At 45.6% G+C, this 27,656-nt stretch overlaps 1 protein-coding gene across 3 annotated transcripts in view; it reads left to right on the forward strand.

The window, feature by feature from the left end:
* The window catches only part of RERG (RAS like estrogen regulated growth inhibitor), a 143,662-nt gene extending 119,695 nt beyond the window's left edge, over positions 1 to 23,967 (forward strand). For all 3 annotated transcript variants that reach the window (XM_088461539.1, XM_088461538.1, XM_088461540.1), the window contains exons 3-5: positions 5,451 to 5,507; positions 14,466 to 14,539; positions 22,122 to 23,967. In XM_088461539.1, coding sequence (XP_088317665.1) covers positions 5,451 to 5,507; positions 14,466 to 14,539; positions 22,122 to 22,529 — 539 coding nt within the window. In that variant the 3' untranslated portion in view covers positions 22,530 to 23,967. The remainder of the gene's footprint in view (positions 1 to 5,450; positions 5,508 to 14,465; positions 14,540 to 22,121) is intronic.
* Positions 23,968 to 27,656: the final 3,689 nt, after the last annotated feature.

The following is a 27,656-nucleotide window of genomic DNA, read 5'->3' on the forward strand; positions in this document are numbered from 1 at the left end:
CAGCGCAGTCTCCTATATACAGACTCAGGAGCACACAGATATACAGGTGTCACATATCACATTACTCAGCGCAGTCTCCATATACAGACTCAGGAGCACACAGATATACAGGTGTCACACATCACATTACTCAGCGCAGTCTCCCATATACAGACTCAGGAGCACACAGATATACAGGTGTCACATATCACATTACTCAGTGCAGTCTCCCATATACAGACTGAGGAGCACACAGATATACAGGTGTCACATATCACATTACTCAGTGCAGTCTCCCATATACAGACTGAGGAGCACACAGATATACAGGTGTCTCATATCACATTTCTCAGCGCAGTCTCCTATATACAGACTCAGCAGCACACAGATATACAGGTGTCACATATCACATTACTCTGCGCAGTCTCCTATATACAGACTCAGGAGCACACAGATATACAGGTGTCACATATCACATTACTCAGCGCAGTCTCCCATATACAGACTCAGGAGCACACAGATATACAGGTGTCACATATCACATTACTCAGCGCAGTCTCCCATATACAGACTCAGGAGCACACAGATATACAGGTGTCACATATCACATTACTCAGCGCAGTCTCCTATATACAGACTCGGGAGCACACAGATATACAGGTGTCTCCTATCACATTACTCAGCGCAGTCTCCCATGTACAGACTGAGGAGCACACAGATATACAGGTGTCACCTATCACATTACTCAGCACAGTCTCCCATATACAGACTCAGGAGCACACAGATATACAGGTGTCACATTACTCAGCGCAGTCTCCCATATACAGACTCAGGAGCACACAGATATACAGGTGTCACATATCACATTACTCAGCGCAGTCTCCTATATACAGACTCAGGAGCACACAGATATACAGGTGTCATATATCACATTACTCAGCGCAGTCTCCCATATACAGACTCAGGAGCACACAGATATACAGATGTCACATATCACATTACTCAGCGCTGTCTCCTATATACAGACTCAGGAGCACACAGATATACAGATGTCACATATCACATTACTCAGCACAGACTCCCATATACAGACTCAGGAGCACACAGATATACAGGTGTCACACATCACATTACTCAGCGCAGTCTCCCATATACAGACTCAGGATCACACAGATATACAGGTGTCACACATCACATTACACAGCGTAGTCTCCTATATACAGACTCAGGAGCACACAGATATACAGGTGTCACATATCACATTACTCAGCGCAGTCTCCCATATACAGACTCTGGAGCACACAGATATACAAGTGTCACATATCATATTACTCAGCGCAGTCTCCTATATACAGACTCAGGAGCACACAGTTATACAGGTGTCACATATCACATTACACAGCGCAGTCTCCCATATACAGACTGAGGAGCACACAGATATACAGGTGTCACATATCACATTACTCAGCGCAGTCTCCTATATACAGACTCAGGAGCACACAGATATACAGGTGTCACATATCACATTACTCAGCGTAGTTTCCCATATACAGACTCAGGAGCACACAGATATACAGGTGTCACATATCACATTACTCAGCACAGTCTCCCATATACAGACTCAGGAGCACACAGATATACAGGTGTCACATATCACATTACTCAGCGTAGTCTCCCATATACAGACTCAGGAGCACACAGATATACAGGTGTCACATATCACATTACTCAGCGTAGTCTCCCATATACAGACTCAGGAGCACACAGATATACAGGTGTCACATATCACATTTCTCAGCGCAGTCTCCTATATACAGACTCAGGAGCACACAGATATACAGGTGTCACATATCACATTACTCAGCACAGTCTCCCATATACAGACTCAGCAGCACACAGATATACAGGTGTCACATATCACATTACTCTGCGCAGTCTCCTATATACAGACTCAGGAGCACACAGATATACAGGTGTCACATATCACATTACTCAGCGCAGTCTCCCATATACAGACTCAGGAGCACACAGATATACAGGTGTCACATATCACATTACTCAGCGCAGTCTCCCATATACAGACTCAGGAGCACACAGATATACAGGTGTCACATATCACATTACTCAGCGCAGTCTCCTATATACAGACTCGGGAGCACACAGATATACAGGTGTCTCCTATCACATTACTCAGCGCAGTCTCCCATGTACAGACTGAGGAGCACACAGATATACAGGTGTCACCTATCACATTACTCAGCACAGTCTCCCATATACAGACTCAGGAGCACACAGACATACAGGTGTCACATATCACATTACTCAGCACAGTCTCCCATATACAGACTCAGGAGCACACAGATATACAGGTGTCACATTACTCAGCGCAGTCTCCCATATACAGACTCAGGAGCACACAGATATACAGGTGTCACATATCACATTACTCAGCGCAGTCTCCTATATACAGACTCAGGAGCACACAGATATACAGGTGTCATATATCACATTACTCAGCGCAGTCTCCCATATACAGACTCAGGAGCACACAGATATACAGATGTCACATATCACATTACTCAGCGCTGTCTCCTATATACAGACTCAGGAGCACACAGATATACAGATGTCACATATCACATTACTCAGCACAGACTCCCATATACAGACTCAGGAGCACACAGATATACAGGTGTCACACATCACATTACTCAGCGCAGTCTCCCATATACAGACTCAGGATCACACAGATATACAGGTGTCACACATCACATTACACAGCGTAGTCTCCTATATACAGACTCAGGAGCACACAGATATACAGGTGTCACATATCACATTACTCAGCGCAGTCTCCCATATACAGACTCTGGAGCACACAGATATACAAGTGTCACATATCATATTACTCAGCGCAGTCTCCTATATACAGACTCAGGAGCACACAGTTATACAGGTGTCACATATCACATTACACAGCGCAGTCTCCCATATACAGACTGAGGAGCACACAGATATACAGGTGTCACATATCACATTACTCAGCGCAGTCTCCTATATACAGACTCAGGAGCACACAGATATACAGGTGTCACATATCACATTACTCAGCGTAGTTTCCCATATACAGACTCAGGAGCACACAGATATACAGGTGTCACATATCACATTACTCAGCACAGTCTCCCATATACAGACTCAGGAGCACACAGATATACAGGTGTCATATATCACATTACTCAGCGCAGTCTCCCATATACAGACTCAGGAGCACACAGATATACAGGTGTCACATATCACATTACTCAGCGCAGTCTCCCATATACAGACTCAGGAGCACACAGATATACAGGTGTCACATATCACATTGCTCAGTGCAGTCTCCCATATACAGACTCAGGAGCACACAGATATACAGGTGTCACATATCACATTACTCAGCACAGTCTCCATTTACAGACTCAGGAGCACACAGATATACAGGTGTCACATATCACATTACTCAGCGCAGTCTCCCATATACAGACTCAGGAGCACACAGATATACAGGTATCACATATCACATTACTCAGCGCAGTCTCCTATATACAGACTCGGGAGCACACAGATATACAGGTGTCACATATCACATTACTCAGCACAGTCTCCTATATACAGACTCAGGAGCACACAGATATACAGGTGTCACATATCACATTACTCAGCACAGTCTCCTATATACAGACTCAGGAGTACACAGATATACAGGTGTCACATATCACATTACTCAGCGCAGTCTCCCATATACAGACTCAGGAGCACACAGATATACAGGTGTCACATATCACATTACTCAGCGCAGTCTCCATATACAGACTCAGGAGCACACAGATATACAGGTGTCACATATCACATTACTCAGCGCAGTCTCCTATATACAGACTCAGGAGCACACAGATATACAGGTGTCACATATCCCATTACTCAGCGCAGTCTCCTATATACAGACTCAGGAGCACACAGATATACAGGTGTCACATATCACATTACTCAGCACAGTCTCCTATATACAGACTCAGGAGCACACAGATATACAGGTGTCACATATCACATTACTCAGCGCAGTCTCCCATATACAAACTCAGGAGCACACAGATATACAGGTGTCACATATCACATTACTCAGCGCAGTCTCCCATATACAGACTCAGGAGCACACAGATATACAGGTATCACATATGTGTGTGATGGCATATCATATCTGTGTTGCGCAAGTACCACGTCCATTAAGGAGTCAGCCTTAATGATTGGAATTCCATTGCTGTTTTAAGTTTGAGTGGCACAAATTCAGTAGGTTTTGTGAAATTTCAGATCATGTCTAAAAAGCCTTAATGGGACATGTGAAGCATGTCACTCAGATGACCCAATATTAGTTCTGGAGGCAATAATTAAACAGAAAATGTATCTACAATTTTGTATGAGTACTAATGTATCTTTAAACATTATTTACCCGGTCAATCCGCTATACATATTAGCAGTATGTTATTATTTCTGCAGCATTTGAACAGCAATTTCAATATCTAGCTTATAACTTAACACATATGAACTTATAGTGAGAGTTAAGTGGACGTCTCTATACAAATATATATAGAGGAATTTAGGAAAGCCCTGGGAGCAAGCTGCGTTACACCACTTCTGCTTTTCCTTGTCTTGGAACATTTAACAAGGAATGAAAGAGTGGTGGTGATCAGGTGATCAAACCGCCGAGGCGAAACGCGCGTCCACCCAACGGGTTTGTCTGTCACCAGCGACCCAGCTGATACACTGCTCACAGCCTGACCATGAGATTTATATGACCGGAGGTATCTTTTCTATATCTCTTGACACGCTCTCTCATCTCGGTGGAAGCCGGCGCTCACCTCTGCAATACCAGCTAGTAACAGGGGTCAGACACGGCTGTGAGCTGAGACAGCAGAAGCGTCTATCTGTTGTTTCCATAGGGTATGTAAGCACCACTCTCTCATTCCTTGTTAGATGTTACAAGACAAGGAAATGCAGAAGAGGTGTGACGCAGCTTACTCCCTGGGCTTTCCTACATTCATCTATATATTGTTCAGAGACCTGGAAGTCCCTCATTCGCAAAGGGCCGCTCTTATACCGAGAAAGCTGTCCTTTGTGCATTCTTTCATGCATACTGACGTAACGAAGGTCGCAATGTATGCGTCATGCATCCCGCCCACTGTCTTGTATATTTCTACATTACTGGTCACCATTATTTATTATTTTAAATGTCAACATTATGACTGTCTACATTTTAACTCTATATTTTGACTGTCCACCTTTTGGTTATCAACATTTTGACAACATTGTCATTGACAGTCGACATTTCGGCGTAGACCTTTGATTGTATTCATTTTGACTACATCCCATTATTAGGATACATACTGTAACTTCATAATCACATACATTTATAATTGCTATTCTATTTTCAGCTCTTGTGGTCAGATTTCTAACCAAAAGATTCATTTGGGAGTATGATCCCACCTTAGGTAAGTTTCTACACTTTACTGTTACCATAAAAAGTAATTTATATTAATGTTTATACAAAATATGAAGTCTGTTTTTGCAGGAACCTGTAACGTTCAGATTGTTATAGCTTTCAAGTCATATAATAACAATTAGATCTTATTTTCCTTTAGGGTTTATCTAATATAAGTAATGCAATAAACATAATAATGTGTGTTACTAGTTTTGATGTGGATATTACTAAGCAGACTTAGGGGGGAATTTACATCCGCACGGTGATTTGTTTTGGGTCTGATCAGAAATCCCTGATAAATAGCCTTTTAGCGTGTGCTAAAACTATTTTGCTGCGTCTGTTTGTGAACTTTTCACGAATTCTATGTATTAACACCGTTATCACTTTCATTTAACAGGTGTTAAAAAGAGTCTCTGGTGAAAAAGTGATTGATTTGCCCAAGTCGTTAAAACCAGAGGTTTCCACCCTTCTTCACCCCCCCATCCCCCATTAAATTAACAGGGCTAATTGAATTCCCCTTTAGAATGTAGTGGGGAAGGGGAGGGTGTTTGAGGCAAACTAAGTTTTGGGGTACAGTTAGGTATTTTATAAAAACTTCTATACATTGTAGGGATAAACTAGTGACAAAATGTCTTTCTCTTGTAACACACAATAAATGTAACATCTGCTTATTTCTATTTTCATCAAATATATTTTTAGGGCCTCATGTAGATTTGGACACATTTCAAGCATAGAGGGCGCCAAACCAGGAGCAGGCAAGAAATACAAACTAACGTTTTTGCTTGAGTCCTCCCCTTAAGGGCCATTCGGATTTCAGTTTTATTTTCTGCGGTAGAATAAAGGCGCCACCTTGAATTACAGCTACATCTGCCTTTCTAGTCTTTATTTTGTTTTAATGTACTTTGATGTTCTGTGTGGAACTCTGCTGGAGGGGGCAGATAGGAACCCTCTGTGCCACATCCACTGCTCCTGCACCTTAGGTCCCTTGCTACCAGGGAGGTTGCCCAGTCATCTGTGTTTTAGTGATTGTGTGCCTCTGGGATGCTGCGCCAAGTTGTGGGTGTACTGGCTGTATCTCTGGCAGATGTGGCTAAAACTTTTTGGCAACCCCGTCTCTCTTGACTGTGATTGAGTTGGGGCTTGCAGTCTCCTTCTGCTCTTGCATCTGCTGTTAGACACTTCTGGTTACTGGGGGAAAGGATCTTGGGGTTATTACACTGCAGTCTGGCCCCCATTATAGCCACGCATAGTGGTATTGCTAGCCTGTGGTCATGTAAAGTCTTCCTGGGACAGTTTCCCTGTCTTGGGGTGCTGTGGGTTACTGTGTCAGTTTGGGAGTCCACTTTCTTTATCCCTGATTGTGTTCTCCTGTTTATTGGAATATATTTCTTTCCTCTACTTCTTTGTACATGTCTGAAAAATACACCCCTCCAGATCAAAGGCTGGTGTGGACTAGTTGCTCTGCTACACATGTTCTAGGTGCAAAATTGCCTCAGGGCTCTATGAAATCAGATGGCCTCTGTGTAGCTTGTCAAATATTTCAGCTTGTCAAACCATGGGTCTGCATATGTATTGGAAGGAAAAGTCCTGAATGGCAGAACCTGCCTGTCTTGGTGTACTGGTGCAATGTATGAAATAGTTGATGAAACCAATTTATGAGCGAAAAAAAACATTGACAAGATTAAAAAACATAACAAGCCTCAAAAAATTAAAATATGTTTTTTATAATTTTTTGATCTTTGGCTGCAATATAGTGCAAAATCAGAAGTTTTGATGCTACAATAAACAAAAATTACTAAAAATATAACATCACATTGAGATTCCAACTTGAAATGTGGTATGGACAAACTTTTAAACATAAAGGAATAAACACAAATATTTAGAAAATGTTAAAATATCTCTTTTGTTTATATGTAAGTGTTTGAGTCTATGACTGTGAAATGTTGACTTTCTTAAACCTAATTATGTGGTTTACCAAAATAAAGCCTGTTCTGTTCAAAACCATATTTTTTCAATATCTCAATTTTGGCCTGAAAACATTAGCTTTGTGTATGCTCACAAGTGCCACAATTTGTGGATTTTTCAACCCTTATAACTCAAAACTTTCATCAGAGTTAAAAAAACGTTCAGACATTCTTATAGTATTAAATATGTGCATAAAATAAAATGGTAAGATAATTTGCATTAATTCACTTGGCATGACCAGTATCGGGTTTCAATCAAGATCTTTACAATTGGATCTGCTTTCGTAGGTGGACCACAGCATGGATGTCGTGGCCTATATGTGCGATGTACTTATGTATGCAGCCATTGGCTTGACTTGGATCTCTCCTTTGGCTGAGGCAGCCAGATGCACTCTTTGGCTTTTGGCGGACACAGAATCTAATAAGGACTTTGGAGGTGTTACCCTTTTGTTGGTTCTATCCTTTTTGGGCTGAACTAGACATCATCATAGCAGATACCTTGGCAGTAACATGTTCCTAGTTCCGAAGCCATTTGTCTTAACGCCTAATTCTAAAGCTGTAATTTCTGGTTGTACACTGGTGTGTCCTCACATCCTGTATGGAGTCCTTATATTCAGTGGTCAGTGCTGTGGACTTTTACTTGCAAGTCCCAAATTGTGAAGGGCACACCTGCTCAAGTTTGCAGTGGGCATTGCAGCATTTCTAGGTAAAGGCCCTTCCTTTTGGACTGACGATGGATCCCCAGATCTTTACCAAGGTTTTGGCAGTGATGGAGGTGCTTTTGCAGTCAAAAGGGTGTTACTCTGCTGAAAAACTGAAGTCTCTCCTGCTTTTCCAGTCCCTTGAGAATTACTTTGGAGGCACATGACTGTGTGATAAATGAACCTCTGCGCAAGCCCCGGAGCGAAAGAGAAACTCTCTTGCTCCGGAGCTCTCTACAAAAGGGGCGGCTGTCGTTTTGTAGGCAGGTCAGGGGTGTGGTTTCAAAACCGGAGGCGTTCCTTAAGGAACGCCTACCGTTTTGTGGGCGGCCACACTGACATCATCAGTGATGTCAGTGGGGAGCTTCCTGCTCGATTAGAGCAGGAAGCTCAATGGGGCTTGCGGTTGCCGAGACCCAACCTTAAGGTCTCATCGCAAGCCCCGGTGGTCGCGATGGTGTTCACCATCGCGACCATCACCCTGGTTGGTCGCTAAGCTGTGGGTGGTAACCCACAGCTTAGCTAGCGACCAGGAGGCCGCACTAAAAAAAAGGAAGGGGCCGCCCTCATTCAGAGAGAGCGATCTCTTCTTGCGACCGCCTCTGAATGAGGGCCTTAGTCTTATCACAGCATCTCAAATTCCTGGGACTAGTTTGGGTGCCGATGGTGCGGCTGGAGCTGGTGGCAGAGGTTGGTACCCAAATGATGCGGCTTTGAGAGCCGATGGTGTGGCTAGTGAGCTGGTACACAAGTGAGTGTACTTTAGATGCTGCTTTGAGAGCCACTGGTGTGGCTTTGAGAGCCGGTACACAAGTTTGTGTACAAATTAGTATACTGCGGCTTTGAGTGCCGGTACACAAGTCTGTGTACTAGTTTGTGTACCAATTAGTGTATTGCGGCTTTGAGAGCTGGTATACAAGTTTGTGTACTAATTAGTGTACTGCGGCTTTGCGAGGCGGTGGCAGCACTGAAGCTGCAGGTAAAACTAGGGAGCCGCTGGAGAGGCTGAGAGCCGGTGGCAGCACGGAAGCTGCTGGTGCAGCTAGGGAGCCGCTGGAGAGTCTGAGAGCCGGTAGCAAGGTAATTCCGCTGGAGTACCAGAATATACTACCACGAGGTGATACAGAATGCTGACCATGCAGCTGAGCCGAGAGAACCTACAGGAATGCTATAGTCGGTGAGGCGGCAAAAGGCCAGTGTGCACAAATAGGAGGAAAAACCAATCACACCGTGCTGTAGATAACACGTGACCTCGCCTAGCAACTGAGGGACCCGGAACAAAAGTGTCATGAGAAGGTAAACTACCCGAGGGAGACAAGTCGTGACCTGAACTTGTAACACTCGCTTGCACATGGGTGTAATTTCTTTAGTGCATACCTTTGCTAGGGAGGATGGTGCCTTGCTTTGATTAAGTTCCATTGAATGCTTCCATTCACGGAACCATTAGATTCCGATTCTAGCCCAGTTGTCATGAGCGTATCCTCGTCTGGCAAGCCAGTTCTTTAGGGTGTCTTTGGAAACACTTTGCCCCTTTCTGTGGTGGCTGAACAGACATCACTTTAGCCAGGACTGAATCCTTTTCGGGAGAGGGAAGGACTGGACTATTGTGATGCTGAGAGCCAGTCTCCTGTGTTGGGAAGCAGTGATGCTGGTTCTTCGCTGGCAGGAACTTTGGTCTCAGGACAAACCACATTTTCCCATAAGTGTGATCATGCTAAGAGCAGTGCCTTGCTCGAAGTTCAGCCATTCCTTCAGGGCAGACCACTTCGGATCCAGTCCGACAATGCCACAGATGTGTCATACATAAACCACCAAGAGGGATACCAAAATCGCTTTGGCGATTACAGAAATTACCAAGATTTTTTGCTGGCCAGACAGGCACGTTCCGACGATATCAACGGGACTTCATCTCAGGTTTAGAAATGGGAAGTCAGTTATTGCTTGCTGGTCATCCCAGGATGTGGTCTCTATATCCATGGGTGTTCAGTCAGTAGAACAGTGGGGCATGCCAGAGGTGGACCTGATATCCTCTTGGTTGAATTACAAGGTCCAGATGTACACGGCAAGTGCCAAGGAACCCAAGGCAGCCTTTGTGGACACCATGATGGCTTCTTGGCAGTACCATCTGAAGTATCTGTTTACACTGATTCTTATGATCACCCATGTCTTTAAGATAGTTAAGGTAGAGGGGGTCCCAGACTCTGTATTGGCTGGGTTGGCATCTGCATACCTTGTGGAACCTTCATAGAGACTGTCTTATGGGAAGATGTTCTGAATTAAGTACCTTTCCTTTCAGACTTAGCTAAGTTGATGATCCCCCTGGTTTAGGGGTTTTCTGATTGGGTCATCCAAATGAGGATCAGGATAAGGAAACCTATAGGTTATCTTTCAAATATTCACAGAATTTGGCAGATATACATCTCTTGGGGCAAATAGAAGAAAGCACACACCTCAACGTTTAAATTGGCTCAACCACTGTTCATTCTTGCAAGATAGAAACTGAAAATGGATTGAAAATAAAGGTGCAGATTTTGGCTCTGTCCATGTTTCTGTCAAAAGAAATTGGCTTCCATTTTGGAAGTTCAAATGTTCCTTCCAGTGTGCTGTTTGTGCCAGGACCATTGGAACCTTAAGTTGGTTCTTTCTGCATTACAAAAAGTACTCTCTCAGCAGTTTGGTTCTGTGGACTTTAAGTACCTCACCTGGAAGGTGTCACTTTTGATAACTATCTATCCAGCCAGGGCAAGGGTGTGCTGAGTACTGGACTCTTTTCAGCCAAATGTATTGTCCAGATTTAATTTAAATCAAGCCATTGTAATTCTTGTGTTGCACTAGGATTTGGCTTGGACAGCAAAGATGACATCCCGCCTTGATGTGGTTCGGGCCTTAGAGATGTATCTTGTGGAAGACTGTATTGTAATCTTGTATAATGCACACAAAAAAGCTTGGCAATCAACAAAACAATCAGGTACAAAATGAATCACACTTATTATTTGTCAGGCATACATCTTGGGAACAGTGAGCACCTCTTTGGTGGCATGACACAGACACCTTATCCTCGGTTCATATTTTCCCCACATTCCACCACTTCATTGTGTTTGTGGTTAGATGGTAGCTGGTCACTCCACGAGTGAATGTGAGAGAAAACAGGATTTTTGGTGCTCGCTGTGAAATGTATTCCTCTGAATCGAATGTTCCCCTCAGGGCCTTTTTGCTGGGCACTCTGCCTGGTAATTTTCTCCCGCCGTCTGGCACCCAGGGCTGGCACATCTTACCAAGTACATCGGTGCTTAACGGTCGGGTTGGCGCTGGAGACTGAACATTTCCCCGTCCTCACATTAATACAATGCATCCCAATAATCCCTTCCATACATATATTATTTCTGAATTCAGCATAGAAATCTCAGGAACGTTAATCACTCTTATCTTTCTTACGCTGGGTACACATTAAACAACGCATCATCAGCGACATAGCGGGTATACACTGCCTGATGTGGATGATATGCGACACATCATATAGTGTGTACCCGGCTTTACTTGCTTCTATTGTATTTTAATATTTCACTTTATTTAGAGATTTCTGTATTATACAAATGTATGAATGTATCATTAAAAGGTATAATTTGACCTTGATGCAGTGTTCTTCTGCACCATATTACTACCCCTCCTTTCCTTTGTTTCTTACATCATTAGTAAATGGTAGAAGGTAGCACCTCTCCCATGCACAATATTAGGGATAGGAGAGACAGGGCGTAGAGTGAGATAGAGCAAGTAACTGTGCCCCTGGGTAACACCCTGCTGCACAGTATGGGGGGGGCAGATGTAACGTGCACAGAATGGGGGGGCAGATGTAACATGCACAGTATGAGGGGGCAGATGTAACGTGCACCGAATGGGGGGGCAGATGTAATGTGCACAGAATGGGGGGGCAGATGTAACGTGCACAGAATGGGGGGGCAGATGTAACGTGCACAGAATGGGGGGCAGATGTAACGTGCACAGAATGGGGGGCAGATGTAACGTGCACAGAATGGGGGGGCAGATGTAACATGCACAGTATGGGGGGGCAGATGTAATGTGCACCGAATGGGGGGGCAGATGTAACATGCACAGAATGGGGGGGCAGATGTAACGTGCACAGAATGGGGGGCAGATGTAACGTGCACAGAATGGGGGGGCAGATGTAACATGCACAGTATGGGGGGGCAGATGTAATGTGCACCGAATGGGGGGGCAGATGTAACATGCACAGTATGGGGGGGCAGATGTAACGTGCACAGAATGGGGGGGCAGATTTAACGTGCACAGAATGGGGGGCAGATGTAACGTGCACCGAATGGGGGGGCAGATGTAACGTGCACCGAATGGGGTGGCAGATGTAATATGCACAGAATGGGGGGGCAGATGTAACGTGCACAGAATGGGGGGCAGATGTAACGTGCACAGAATGGGGGGGCAGATGTAACGTGCACAGAATGGGGGGCAGATGTAACGTGCACAGAATGGGGGGGCAGATGTAATATGCACAGAATGGGTGGGAGTAGATGTAACGTGCACAGTATGGGGGGGCAGATGTAACGTGCACAGTATGGGGGGGCAGATGTAACGTGCACCGAATGGGGTGGCAGATGTAATATGCACAGAATGGGGGGGCAGATGTAACGTGCACAGAATGGGGGGCAGATGTAACGTGCACAGAATGGGGGGGGCAGATGTAACGTGCACAGAATGGGGGGCAGATGTAACGTGCACAGAATGGGGGGGCAGATGTAATATGCACAGAATGGGTGGGAGTAGATGTAACGTGCACAGTATGGGGGGGCAGATGTAACGTGCACAGTATGGGGGGGCAGATGTAACGTGCACAGTATGGGGGGGCAGATGTAATGTGCACAGAATGGGGGGGAGTAGATGTAACGTGCACAGAATGGGGGGGCAGATGTAACGTGCACAGAATGGGGGGGCAGATGTGATGTGCACAGAATGGGGGGGGCAGATGTAACGTGCACAGAATGGGGGGGAGTAGATGTAACGTGCACAGTATGGGGGGGAGTAGATGTAACGTGCACAGGGATTAGATTTGGGAGGGCCGAGTCCAATCTAAAATCTAAATTGCAGTGTAAGAATAAAGCTGTCCAGCATTTGTGGGCTACATGCCAAAGCAGCCAGTATGTACCCCACATCCAAAAAAATTTATGTATTTGCCCCCTTGCATTGCAACGTGGTTTGACCAGGTACAGAGATAATTGCTATATCTTACTCCGGGCCTGATTCTTTTCGGATCGCAACTGCTATTACGCACGCAATTGACCAATTGTTGCGATCTGCGCATGCGTATGCATCGCTGTGCCCATGCGCGAACAAGCCACTGCGATTGGCGCTGCAATCGCAGAGACTGCGCAGACCCATCGCTGAGTGATTGACAGGAAGTGGTGTTTGTGAGTGGTGACGGGAGGTGGTCGGCGAAACGCAGGCATGCCAGTGCGTTCGAACGCCGTTGCAGGGGCGTGCATACATTTTCCACTGAGATGCCATACGCAGCTTGTGTACTCACTGCGTGCCATGAGGTTAGTAATTTCTGAGTAAGGTCAGAGCTTGTGAAAGTGTGCGTGAGGCTGCGATGGTACCGATGTTACCGATGGTTTTGCAGTCTTGCTAAACATTACGGATGTGTGTAAGGCAGTGGTTCTCAAACATTTTCGAATCACGGTGCCCTTGAGTATCAGCATTTTTTCCATGGCACCCCTGGGGTAAAAAGTTTCTTATTAAAAAGATTCAGCCTTAAGCTGGGTACACACGTAAAGATTTTCTGTCCAGTTGATTGGTTGAAATGAAAATCTGGTAACAGATAATCTTTACGTGGTGGTTGACAGGGCTGTGGTTCTTTTTATCCACATGTGGTTGGAATGGCAGCCATTAGCACCGCTTTTGTCTATTATATTACACTGACTAAAAATCATTTTATCTGGTGCTGGACCACCAACCCAAGGCACCCCTGCAAGTGCCCTGAGGAACCCCAGGGTTACGACACCCAGTTTGGGAACCACTGTTGTAAGGTAAGGTGGGCGTCCTTATGTAGTTCTGCAATCGGATAGCGATTGCAATGGATTAGCACATCATCGCAACCAGACTGCGTGCGTAATTGCAGCCGCGATCACAGCGGCAATCCGTAGTGAATCAGGCCCTCTATTCCCAAATCTGAATCGGGCTCACAGTCGATACCTCTTCTCCATATAGGCTCGCTGGACAGTTCTCATATACAGATATATGAAATTGCATTTTTTTCTAACCCTTTTTCTTTAGAATCTACATATCGGCATCAGACAACTATTGATGATGAAATGGTGGCCATGGAATTACTGGACACCGCTGGTCAGGTAAAGGATTTCTCATCTTTCCTTTATTACTAAAAGAACTACATGGCCCATGTAATTTGTCTATTGACGTCTCCCTCGGCAGATCCTGGAGGGGAAAGTGCAGGGGGATTGGGAATTCCGGGAGGCCGGGAGTATTCTCTAACAGTTGCTGCATTATTTCTCCTGTTTTATTATTTTATGGAGTGTGGTAGTGGGAATGATTAGCTGTAAGTCCTAGTGTTAGGTTCATATTATTAAGATTAATGCAGAAGAGAAAAATTTTTGGGAGGGGGTGAGTTTGTGGACCCTTTGCCAGAAACCCTTCATTTTATGGCAGAGATACTACAGATAAAAGATCATAAGGCACATTCCTTAATCCTGACGCAAATAGAAATTGGAGATACTTTTTCTATGATCTTTTCTTTATTTTGCTTGTGGATATTGCTCTTTCCAGTTACCCTGATATATTTAGGATCATTTCTTAAGGGTTGGGTACGCAATCCTGGTGCAGATAATGCCAGCGGCCAGAATCACGGCAGCGTCATTCCGATAGTGTAAATCTCAAAGCATGCAGGTAAGTATTCTAACCCTTTCCCTATCCCTAACTCACCTTTCCCTAACTCACTCATCCTCTCCTCCTGCAGCCTAACCTTCCCCTCCCGCAGCCTAACTGTAATCCTCTCCAGCTGCAGCATAACCCTCCCCTCCTGCAGCCTAACCCTAACCCTCCCCTCCCGCAGCCTAACTGTAATCCTCTCCAGCTGCAGCATAACCCTAACCCTCCCCTCCCGCAGCCTAACCCTCCCCTCCCGCAGCCTAACCCTAACCTTACCCTCCTGCAGCCTAACCCTAACCCTCCCCTCCTGCAGCCTAACCCTAACCATCTCCACCTGCAGCCTAACCCTAACCCTCCCCTCCCGCAGCCTAACCCTCTCCTTCTGCAGCAGAGATGCTACAGATATAAGATCATAAGGCACATTCCTTAATTCTGACGCATATAGAAAATAGCCTAAAGCTAACCGCCAATGCAGGATAACCCTTACCTTCCCATCCCGCAGTCTAACCCTCCCCTCCTGCATCGTAACCCTAACCTTCCCCTCACGCAGCCTAACCCTCTCCTCCTGCAGCCTAACCCTAACCTTCCCCTCTTGCAGTCTAACCCTCTCCTCCTGCAGTCTAACCTTAACCTTCCCCTCTTGCAGCCTAACCCTCTCCTCCTGCAGCCTAAACCTAACCTCCACTCTTGCTGCCTAACCCTAACCCTCTCCTCCTGCAGTCTAACTCTAACCTTCCCCTCTTGCAGCCTAACCCTAAACCCTCTTCCTGTAGCCTAAAGCTAACTGCCAACGCAGCCTAACCCTAACCTTCCCCGCCGCAGCCTAACTCTCCCCTCCTGCATCCTAACCCTAATCCTCTCCTCCTGCAGACTAAGCCTCTCCTCCTGCAGCCTAACCCTAACCTTCCCCTCTCGCAGCCTAAACCTCTCCTCCTGCAGCCTAACCCTAACCCTAACCTTCCCCTCCCGTAGCCTAACTCTAATCCTCTACAGCTGCAGCATAGCCCTCCCCTCCTGCAGCCTAACCTTAACCCTCCCCTCGCACAGCCTAACCCTAACCTTACCCTCCTGCAGCCTAACCCTAACCATCTCCTCCTGCAGCCTAACCCTCCCCTCCCACAGCCTAACCCTAACCTTACCCTCCTACAGCCTAACCCTAACCATCTCCTCCTGCAGCCTAACCCTCCCACAGCCTAACCCTAACCTTACCCTCCTGCAGCCTAACCCTAACCATCTCCTCCTGTAGCCTAACCCTCCCCTCCCGCAGCCTAATCCTAACCTTACCCTCCTACAGCCTAACCCTAACCATCTCCTCCTGCAGTTTAACCCTAACCATCTCCTCCTGCAGTCTAACCCTAACCCTCCCCTCCCGCAGCCTAACCCTAACCTTACCCTCCTGCAGCCTAACCCTAACAATCTCCTCCTGCAGCCTAACCCTAACCCTCTCCTCCTGCAGCCTAACCCTAACCCTCCTCCTGCAGTCTAACCCTAACCCTCCCCTCTTGCAGCCTAACCCTCTCCTCCTGCAGCAGAGATGCTACAGATATAAGATCATAAGGCACATTCCTTAACCCTGACGCAAATAGCAAATAGCCTAAAGCTAACCGCCAACGCAGCCTAACCCTAACCTTCCCCTCCCGCAGCCTATATATGCGGAAATACAAGTTAATCAGCACAGTCGCATTGTATTGCAACTTAGATACATTTTTGGCCAAAAAAGACGCAAAAAAGATGACCGGACCTAGCAGTGTTTCACAGGACCTGGCATGCTGAGGGGGCTTTAGCTCGACTGCAGCAAAGATGCATAAGGACACATCTGTAGGTCACTGAACTATAGTCTCATTCCTTCAATAAAATTTCTGGTTCCCTGGATCACACATCAGGAGGCCTCCAGACTCCCAGCAGGTACATTTGGATCCTGCACGTGTCATTTGTATCAGGAATAATGTGCTGTTTCCCATCACTACTGTTTTTGGTCAGAGATGTTGTCTCTCCTCCCACGCAGGAATCAATGCTTTCTATTGAAGATATTGTCAGGAACAGTTGTCCTTGGGAAGGATAAAATGGATATTTTCAGTGAAAATGCATACTGGTTTTACATCCAGGAAATAATGAAATCTCATGAATTTGTGGAGGTGTTTCGGCACAAATATTATAAAAGTAGAAACCATGGAATTACAGTTTATTCTTAAATGATAGCTTGCTGTTATGTAACCTTATAACAATAGTGGCAATGCTATAGTTTGGTTTCTGCTTTGAGACTACAACACAATGTTCAAAAACAGAGCTTGTGTGACATTTTCGTGTTTCATTACATAATGGCTAATTGTTTGCAGAGTTCCCAGCATGCACTAGCCTTTCCATCTTTGTAGTTCTTCAAAGAAAAATTAGCTCTAGCTAAAGAAGATGATTCTTTCATGGGTCACTCTCAAAGATCATTATAAAGGGTGCGGGATCGGGGGTAGTGGTGAGAAGGTGGGCCCCCCAGGTACATCAGTGTACTGGGCCCTGAGATTTCTGTTGCCGGCCCTGCTTCCACCACCGAAATACTGCAGCATGGCTAATTGAATCTGCCGCAACATTTCATGAGTTTCAATTCTACTTTTTCTACTTCAGGGTCCATAGGGTATCCACAGGAGGGCGATGGCGGCAGACATCGGGCACCTCAGAGTTACGTTTTCAGCCGCCCAGGATGCACTGGGGTCCCTCTCCTATACCCCGCCCCCGAGCCAAGGCATCTCCGTTTCGTAGGTGCCTGACTCGGATCACCATTTCAGAGGGGGGCTGTTAAACAGCCCCTGAAGTTATTTCAAGGCAACTTTTGCTGCACAAGATGAGCTGGACAGCACATACAGTCATCCCAGACGCCTGTACTGATCCGGGGATGCTGGTGGGTGTCTGGGGTCCCAGGTAGCGGTGACCCCGGAATATCCCTGACTGTGGCCGGATTCATGGGGGTTCAGGTAAGCGGCGTGGTCCCGCGGAGGGTGCCCGCCGATTCACAGTCGTTATTGTCCTCAGGCAGGGGGCTCCCTGAGGACAGGCTGTGCGTGGAGTCAGGTACTGATCCTGCGCTTTCCAGTAGGCCACCAGGGACAGCGGGCTGCAGCAGTGTGGAAATGCTCCAGTGTCCCAGGGGTTAATAGCATGCCATGGATGCGCGCCTTTCCTGTCTCACAGCCGGCGCCTCCCCCGCTGCACAGTGCCTTTCCACAGTGGTCTGGCGGGCTGTGTCAGCACTCCTCCCCTGAGCCCGCCCCCTCTCAGCTCCTCGACGGCCATTTTTAAGAAGTGGCAAACGCTGCTGGAGTTTGATACAGGTGGCATCGCGGTCCGGGTCACCCGCATACCTCTCCCTCGATAAGATCAGCGTATGCAGGACTGTTTCCTACCAGGCTCTGTGTCTGCGTAGTTGATCATAGTGCTTGTAGTGCAGGTGATTTATTTCTGCATTGTGTGTGACTATATGCTAGCACTGTCTGACTGTACTTTCACTTCTGACTGTCAGGGATTTTACAACAGAGGATCTTTGTGACGGAGGAAATGATCTCTGCATTACAGGCAAAGGTTCGCAGTTGCCTTCAGAGTCGCCGAGTATCTGTTCACTCAGCGATGAGGTTACTGGGCTCCATGGTATCGATGTTTGACATGGTGAAATATGCCCAGTTTCACTCCAGACCTCTGCAGAAATTGATTATCTCCAGATGGAATGGGTTGCCCCATCGTATAAAGACACAGACAATAGTGCTTTCCCCGGAGGTATGTCTGTCTCTGGCCTGGTGGCTACAGACGGCTCACCTGAACAGGGGGCGCCCCTTTTGGGTTGCGAAATGGGTCCTTCTGACAATGGATGCCATTCTCCGAGGCTGGGGAACACTAACAGGTCCACACTTCTTCCAGGGAAGGTGGACGCCAGCAGAATCTGTGCTTCCAATAAACATCTTGGAACTTCGGGCACTATTCAGCTCTCCAGCAGACAAGACATGTTCTCCACCGAAAACCCGTGCAGGTACAGTCGGACAATGCCACCACGGAGGCTTACATAAACCGCCAAGGAGGAACCCGAAGTCAGGCGGCACTGACAGAGATGTCCCGCATTCTGGCTTGGGCGCAGGGCAATCTCCTTGCCATCTCGGCAGTGTTCATACCAGGAGTCTTCAACTGGGAAGCAGACTTTCGCAGTCATCAAGACATGCATCCAGGAGATTGGTCTCTTCACCAAGAGGTGTTTCAACTCCTGGTGGACAAGTGGGGCCTTCCAGAGATAGACCTCATGGCCTCCCGACACAACAACAAGCTGCCTGTGTACGGGTCAAGAACAAGAGACACAGAGGCTCTTCTGGTAGATGCTCTGTTGGTCCGGTGGACCTTCCGGTTTGCGTACCTCTTACCTCCGTTCTCCATTCCCCCTCAAGTGATTCGAAAATTCAAGCAAGAAGGAGGTAGGCTCCTGTTGATAGCTCCAGCGTGGCCCAGACGTCACTGGTACTCAGATTTTCGGAGTCTATCCATGGACACTCCGATGCTGTTGCCTCAACGTCCGGACCTGTTGTCTCAAGGTCCTTGCCATTACCCGGACCTGGGTCGTCTGTCTTTGATGGTGTGGCTGTTGAGACAGCCCTATTAAGGTCCAGGGGTTTTTCAGCTCTGTAGTTAACACCATGCTCAGAGCTCGGAAGCCTGCTTCTGCAAGAATTTACCACAGAGTGTGGCATACTTTCTTTGAATGGTGTCGCCCTAGCGGCTATGATCCTCAGGTGTTTATGTTATCCAGGGTTTTGGCTTTCCTACAGGCGGGCTTAGATCATGGTCTTCACCTTGCTTCCCTGAAGGTGCAAGTTTCTGCCCTGTCAGTGTAGTTTCAGTGTAGGATTGCTACTCTTTCTGATGTCCACACCTTTATGCAAGGTGTACTTCACATTCAGCCTCCCTTTGTTCCACCAGTGGCTCCTTGGGATTTGGCTGTGGCCCTAAGGGCTCTCCAAGTACCACCATTTGAACCACTGGGCTCAATGGATTTCAGATGGCTTACAGCTAAGACTGTGTTTCTTCTGGCCATTGCTTCAGCAAGAAGGGTATCAGATTTGTGGGCTCTCTCATGTCGCCCTCCCTTTCTGATTTTTCATAGTGACACTCGCCCTGGTTTCCTACCTAAGGAGGTATCTAGTTTCCATATTAATGAGGAAATTGTAGTGCCAGCCTTTAATTCCCCAGACCTCTCAGCTGGTGAGGCCTCCTTGGATGTGGTACGTGCTCTAAGGATTTATGTTTGTCCTCTATGGTTTCCGTAAGAAGGGTTGGCCTGCCACTAAGCAAACTTTGTCAGAGTGGATTCGCATGGCGATTTCTGAGGCTTACATTCATGAGGACCTTCCTGTACCATCCTCTGTTAAAGCTCATTCTACTCGGTCTGTGGGTCCTTCATGGGCAGCTCACCGTGGTGCCTCTGCTGTTCAGCTTTGCAAGGCAGCCACGTGGTCTTCTGTCCATACCTTTGTGAGGTATTATGCATTTGATACCTTCGCCTCTCAGGATGCTTCCTTCGGGCGGCGGATTCTCCTTTCTGCACAGGAGCGTCCCCACCCTTAAAGGATACTGTTTTGGGACATCCCCAAGGTCTCCTGTGGATACCCTATGGACCCTGAAGGAGAAAATATGAGATATGGTAAGAACTTACCCTTGTTATCTCTATTTCTACAAAGTCCATAGGGTTCCACAGGACTCCCGCCCTGTCACCAGTTTTTCCGTCTCCTTCTGGTGAGAATGTGATTCTTGTGTGTTCTAGACTTTCTTCTCTCTCTTTCTTCTCCTCCTCCGGCTTGTTACGTAACTGAGATGCCTTGGCTCGGAGGCGGGGTATAGGAGAGGGACCCCAGTGCATCCTGGGAGGCTGAAAACTTAACTCTGAGGTGCCCGATGTCTGCCGCCATTGCCTATACCCCAAGGTATCCTGTGGAACCCTTTGGACTATATCTCATATTTTCCAAGTTTAACACAAAATTCAATCACACATCTCTGACATAATCTCACAGACGTGTCTTCCTCATCCGCCATGACAAAATGTACAAAGATCTTCCACTTGCTGTGACCAAACAAAGAAGACTACTGCAGTCCAACCGCAGGTTCAGACACATTGATATATGAACTTCACAATAACCAACATAGAGTTGCCATGTCTACCTATAGGACAGAAAAACAGGCAGTTACTTTTCAGTCACCCCTTGTACTATGTCCCATATATGGAGGCATATTTATCTAAGGATGGGTTGTTCAAAATGGTATAATACATTTAAATAAATCTCTTTTAAAAGGATGCTAAACAATTTTATTGCAGAAAGGAAAAACCCTTTTATACCGGTACATGCCATAAAGCATAACTTCCTATTAATGTAAACTAAAATGGTCATTACTAAACCAACTCATTTTCCCAGTGATGCTGCAGGGAAAGCAAACGTATTACATGTCTTCATTAGCACTCCATGGAAGATCTTGTGTAGAATTGTGGCCAGATTCAGGAGCCGGCACTCAGCTGCAGAGGATGGATGGGAGAGGGAGCGGCTTCTGCTGCTTTTCAAGTTGCTATATGTGATGGGCATGTATGTCAAAAGGAATTTTTTTAACGATTTGCCTGATTCTGAAGGATCGGAATGGCAAATAGTTAAGTGTGTACCCACTATATCTTGCATTGTCTGCTCCCATGGGGTCGTCAGCCGCGTCGTTAGGTCAGCCCTATCTGCAGCTCAGCTTGACGATGTGGCTGACGACCCCATTCAGTGGGATGCGGCAGGGGCCGACATATCGGGCAGTCGGGCACCGGTTCGCCTAATGTGTACCGGCCACCCCATATGTCAGCCCATTGGCGGTCGGTCGCATCGATGGGTACACACGTCATTTAGTATGTTACCCAGCTTAAGGAGGGATTGTCCAAAGTGGGCAACTATTTAAATATTATGTTTTCAATGGTATTTACTCTTTAATGTACAGCATATTTTGACTTTTATGAAACTACTAAAAGATATTTATTTTCATCTTTCTTTCTTGTTTTAGGAAGACCCATTGCAAAGAGATGGTCACATACGCTGGGGAGAAGGTTTTATTATTGTCTATGATATCACTGACCGAGGAAGCTTTGAAGATGTTATCGCCTTTAAGAACTTACTAGATGAAATAAAAAAACCTAAAAATGTAAATTTTATACTGGTGGGAAACAAAGCAGACCTAGGTCACTCCCGGCAAGTTAGTACTGAGGAAGGAGGAAAACTAGCCACAGAAATGGCCTGTGCATTCTACGAGTGCTCTGCGTGCACTGGGGAAGGGAACATCACAGAGGCCTTTTATGAGCTGTGTCGTGAAGTAAGAAGAAGAAAAATGGTTCAAGGAAAGACCAGAAGAAGAAGTTCTACAACGCATGTTAAACAAGCTATCAACAAAATGCTAACCAAAATTAGTAGCTGAGGAGATAGAAGTTAAATTCTGTTACATCGTTCTCTTTATCCACTTGTTTGAGACCATATATGCGAAATCAGTATTTATCACTGTTTTTAAAACATTTAACTTATGTAAAGTTCATTGTAAATAACTATATTGTGTTATAGCATTGTTGTTCATTATGAAGAAGCTGGGATAAATTGGTAGAAAATCTGTGAAAGTGTAAAATTAAGAACAAGTCTAAAAATTACCAGAAACTCAATAAACATAAGTAAAATACAATTGACCACAGCATTTAATTTGCAAATGAGATAAGCTTTTTTTACACTAAAGCTATTAGATTAATGTTAAATGAAAAAATGGAAATTCTTGGTACTCTAAAGCCCAAATAGATTTTGATGATTTTACAGCACAAAAAACTGCCCAATTCTGGTATTTGTATTACCCTAAGGCTATATAGTAGTTTCTCTTATTGGGCCTGATTCAGAGGTGTGCGCTATGCCAATGTTTTTGCATTTGAGCGATTATCGGCGATCTGCGCATGCATCAAGGTACATTACTGTAGTCGCTCTCTACAAATTTTTATTCGCAGTGTCAGGGAGCGTTTGTTAGCTCCTCTGATGTATCAGTAATTCAAGTCCAAGTAGCAGTGAAGAAATCAGATCCGCAAAATATGGGAAAACAAAGTAATCTGAGCTTTAGTCAGAGGTCACTATAAACTATGACTTGGTAACAGCAAGATACAGACTCCAATTCCACCTGTTATGGTGAATGTAATAAAACTGGATGCATCAAGCATCACATTTTGGATGCAGTGCATCCCCCCATTGATCGCATGCATACCGGCGTTTAGCATAAATATTTAACCACTTAGGCTAATATTTTTCAAAAAAGTCCCCAAAATTGTTGATTTCTTTTTTTTTTAGCAAATTATGTTAACAATAGCTATTTAAACCTGATTCAATATATATATTTTTTTAACAAAATATATAATCATGTTTAAACAGCTATTAATTACATAGAATGATAATAAAAACAACATTTTTGGCCATTTAAAATTTTTTTTTTTATAGTTTTAAAAAAATCTGCTAGCTGGGTGGGACGGAACGAGGGACAGGTATGTACGTTTTTGTAATTACATATTGTGGCAGAGAGACTCAGCTGCCACAGTTCAAGGAGTTAAAAGGTGCCCGGGACCTGGAAGAACCCGTTGTTTCTGCTTACAACCTGGGTATAGTCCTGAATCCAGGTTTTCTTTGGAGCAGGGATGGGCTTTGCCTCAGCTGCTCCAGGAAGTGACTTCCCTATTTAGCTGGAAGTCACCAGTGCTCCTGATGCTGGCAAGTGGCCTGGCGATAGACTCGTGAAAGCTAGTGTTAGGGAGCCCCTGCTAAGCAGGAACCTTTGGCAGTGGTGTTCGTGAAGATACCAACAACTTGTCTATTGTAAACTGTTGTGAGAAAATAAAGACCACTCTACCATGTAAATCTGCCGGTGTCTGTGCTCCTTCCAGCCAGAGTGCTTCACAATATTTTATATGCTGTACATACTCATTTTATCTATCTATCTATCTATCTATCTATCATATTCCATAGACAAAAAACCTTATGGTTGCACACGTCCCATAATCTGAAATTTCACAAAACCTACTGAATTTCTGCCACTGAAACTAAAAAAAGCAATGAAATTCCGATCATTAAGGCTGACGTCTAAATGAACGTGTTCCTTGTGCAATACAGATATGGTATGCCATCACATCCTGTGGTTAACTGCAGATTCTGCACTCTCACAGAGTGAGATTGCTGACACTCACAAAACTGGAGCTGCTAATTCACAGAATTGTGTGCTCATTTGTATACACACATGCAGTCTAGAGTTAGGGGTTAGGGTTTGGGTTAGTCTAGCAGGGGTTAGGGTTTGGGTTAGGGTAAGGTTGGGGTCAGTAGTAGGGTTAGGGGTAGGTTAGTATTAGCGGTTAGGGGCGGGTTGGGATTAGGTTAGGGTTTAGGGATAGATTAGAGTTAGGGCTTGGGTTAGGGGTTTGGCTTAAGGGTAGGGTTAGTTAGGGTTAGAGTTATGGTAGGGGTAGGTTAGGGTTAGTGTTAGGGGCTTGGGTTAAGGTTAGGTTAGTGGTTAGAATGAGGAGTAGGTGTTAGGGTAGGGTTATGGGTAGGTTAGGGGTGGGCTTAGGGGTTAGTGTAAGGGTTTGGGTTAGTATCATGGTTTAGGTTTAGGGTTAGGGTAGGGTTAGGGTAGTGTTAGGGTTAGGATAGAGTTAGGGTTAGGGGCTAGGTTTTAGGGAAAAGAATTATGAATTGGGGAATAAGGGTGAGGGTAAGGGGATAGGGTTAGGGGTTTTGGTTAGGGTTAGGTTTAGGGCATTAATGGGTTAGTCTAGGGTTAGTGATAGAGATTAGGGGTTAGGGTTTGGGGTAGGATTAGGGTTTAGGTTAGGGTTAGAGCTGCCATGGCGATGGTTGCTAGGCAACTGTTTGCAATGGCAAAGGTCACTAGGAAACTGGTTAGGGTTTAGGGGGTTATGATTAGGGTTGGGGTTAGGGGGTTAAGGGTTTGGGGAAGGGTTAGGGTTAGTGGGATTAGGGGTTCGGTTTAGGGTTTGGGTAAGGGTTTACGGTTAGGGTTAGACTTTTAAAGTTAGGTTTAGGGGTTAGGATTGCTGTTAGGGGTTAGTGTTAAGGTTAGGTTAGGGGAAGGGTTAGAGTTAGCAGGGTATGTTTATGGGTTAGGATTAGAGGCTAGGTTCAAGGGATAGAATTAAGAATTAGGGAATAGGGTTGAGGGAGAGGGTAAGGGTTTGGGTTAGGGGCAGGGATCGGGTTTGTGATAGTGGGTTAGGGGTTAGGTTTAGGGTTAGGTTTACGGTTAGGGTTAGAGTTTTAAGATTAGGGTTAGGGGTTAAGGTTTGGGTTAGGGGTTAGGGATTAGGATTAGAGGCTAGGTTTAAGGGATAGATACAGTATATGAATTAGGGAATAGGGTTAAGGGTGAGGGTAAGGGGATAGGGTTAGGGGTTTTGGTTACGGTTAGGTTTAGGGCATTAATCGGTTAGGGTAGGGTTAGTCTAGGGTTAGGGGTTTACGATATAAATTAGGGTTAGGGGTTTGGGTTAGGGTTAGAGTTAGGCTTTGGGTTAGGGTTAGGGATAGTCTATAGGGTTAGTCTAGGGTTAGGGGTTACAAATAGAGATTAGGGTTAAGGTTATGGTTAGAGTAAGGGTGAGGAGTTAGGTATACATTTATCAGTTAGGGTTGGGTTAAGGTAGGGTTAGGTGTAGTGTTAGGGGTTATTTATTTAATATTTATTACCAGTTATTTATATAGCGCACACATTCCGCAGCGCTTTACAGAGAATATTTGGCCATTCACATCAGTCCCTGCCCCAGTGGAGCTTACACTCTATATTCCGTATCACACACACACACACACATATACACACTAGGGGTAATTTTGCTAGGAGCCAATTAACCTACCAGTATATTTTTGGAGTGTGGGAGGACACCGGAGTACCCGGAGGAAACCCACGCAAGCACAGGGAGAATATACAAACTCCACACAGTTAGGGCCGTAGTGGGTATCGAACCAACGACCTCAGTGCTGTGAAGCAGTAACGCTAACTATTACACCGTCTGTGCTGTCCGGGTTATGATCAAGGAGTTAGGGTAGGGCAGGGGTAGCCAACCTCCGGCTCTTGAATTGCATGTGGCTCTTTTGATCTTGAGATGTGTCTCCCCCCACATGAATTGTGAACGCTGATGTCTGAAGTGATCAGAGGCCAGCGTTTCCAGTGTCCACAGTACTCCCATGTTAGGAGCCTGCCCTGTGCGCCTGCTGGATCTAGTTAGATCCAGTCAGTGACAGCGGCAGCGGGAGCCAGTGTGGTCATGTAAGTACTGGGCTGGGGGCACTGCATAAGAGGCACTTCTTTAGGGGGCACTGCATAAAGGGCACTACTTCCTGAGAGCCAGTGTGGGGAAGCCTGAGAGCTGGCGGGATGATGCCTGCTTTCATGCTTTTGGGGGAAAAGTGGAGCTGTTGAGGTAATTCCAATGGGGGGAGGGGTGGCTGGAGTGACACATTAGGGGCTGCTGCAGTGTCATGGGGGGGCCTGCAATAACACATGAATGTGGGTTGTAATGGCAAGGGAGGGGGCTGGAGTGACACATGGAGGAGCTGTGTGTATTGTGTAAATCTTGCTTTCTCAATGTATTTTATGTGGGTTCTGGATTTCAATATGTACAGTATTTAATGTGGATGTGGTTTTCGAAACGCGTTTTATGTGCATCTGGCTTGTTTCAGTATATTGTATGTGGATCTGGCTTGTTTTAGTGTATTTTATGAAAATGTGGCTTTTTCAATGTTTTTTGTATTGCTCTGGCTTTTTTTCACTTCAACCGTTACCTCCACGGAGAGTGTGTGCGTGCGCTACTATGAAGTCAGAATACTGTGATGACCTGAGGAACCCTCCTAGACTTGACAATACAGCAAGGTAAGAGCTGTGGTTTTTTTTATTATATTTTATGTGGAAGTGGCTTGTTGCAGTGTATTTTATGCTGAAGTGGCTTTGTCAGTGTATTTTATGTGGATTTTGTTTTTAAAATGTATTTTATGTGGATCTGGCTTTCTCAATGTATTTTATGTGGGTTCTGGATTTCAATATGTATTTTATGTGGATGTGGTTTTTAAAACATGTTTTATGTGCATCTGGCTTGTTTCAGTGTATTTTATGTGGATCTGGCTTGTTTCAGTGTATTTTATGTGGATCTGGCTAGTTGGGGTTAGTAGGGGTAGGGATGGGAATCAGGGTTAGGGTTAGGGGTTGGGGTTAGTAGAGGTGGGGTTTAGGGTTAGTAAGGTTAGGGTTAGGGTTGGTAGGGTTAGGGAAAGGATCAGTTTTATCATTAGGGTTAGCATTAGGGTTAGGGTATTGATGTCAGGGTTTGGGTTAGTAGGGTTAGGGTTAGTAGGGTTAGGGTATTGATGTCAGGGTTTGGGTTAGTAGGGTAACGGGGTTAGGGTCAATGGGTTAGGGGGTTAGGGGTTAGGGTTTGGGTAGGGTTAGGGTTTAGGACTAGGGGTTAGGGGTTAGGGCTAGGGGTTAGAGTTAGTCTTGGATTAGGGTTTAGGGATTAGGTTA

The sequence above is a fragment of the Taudactylus pleione genome, unplaced genomic scaffold, assembly GCF_031769625.1.
Source record: "Taudactylus pleione unplaced genomic scaffold, aTauple2 ptg001061l, whole genome shotgun sequence".
NCBI classification, from domain to species: Eukaryota; Metazoa; Chordata; class Amphibia; order Anura; family Myobatrachidae; genus Taudactylus; species Taudactylus pleione.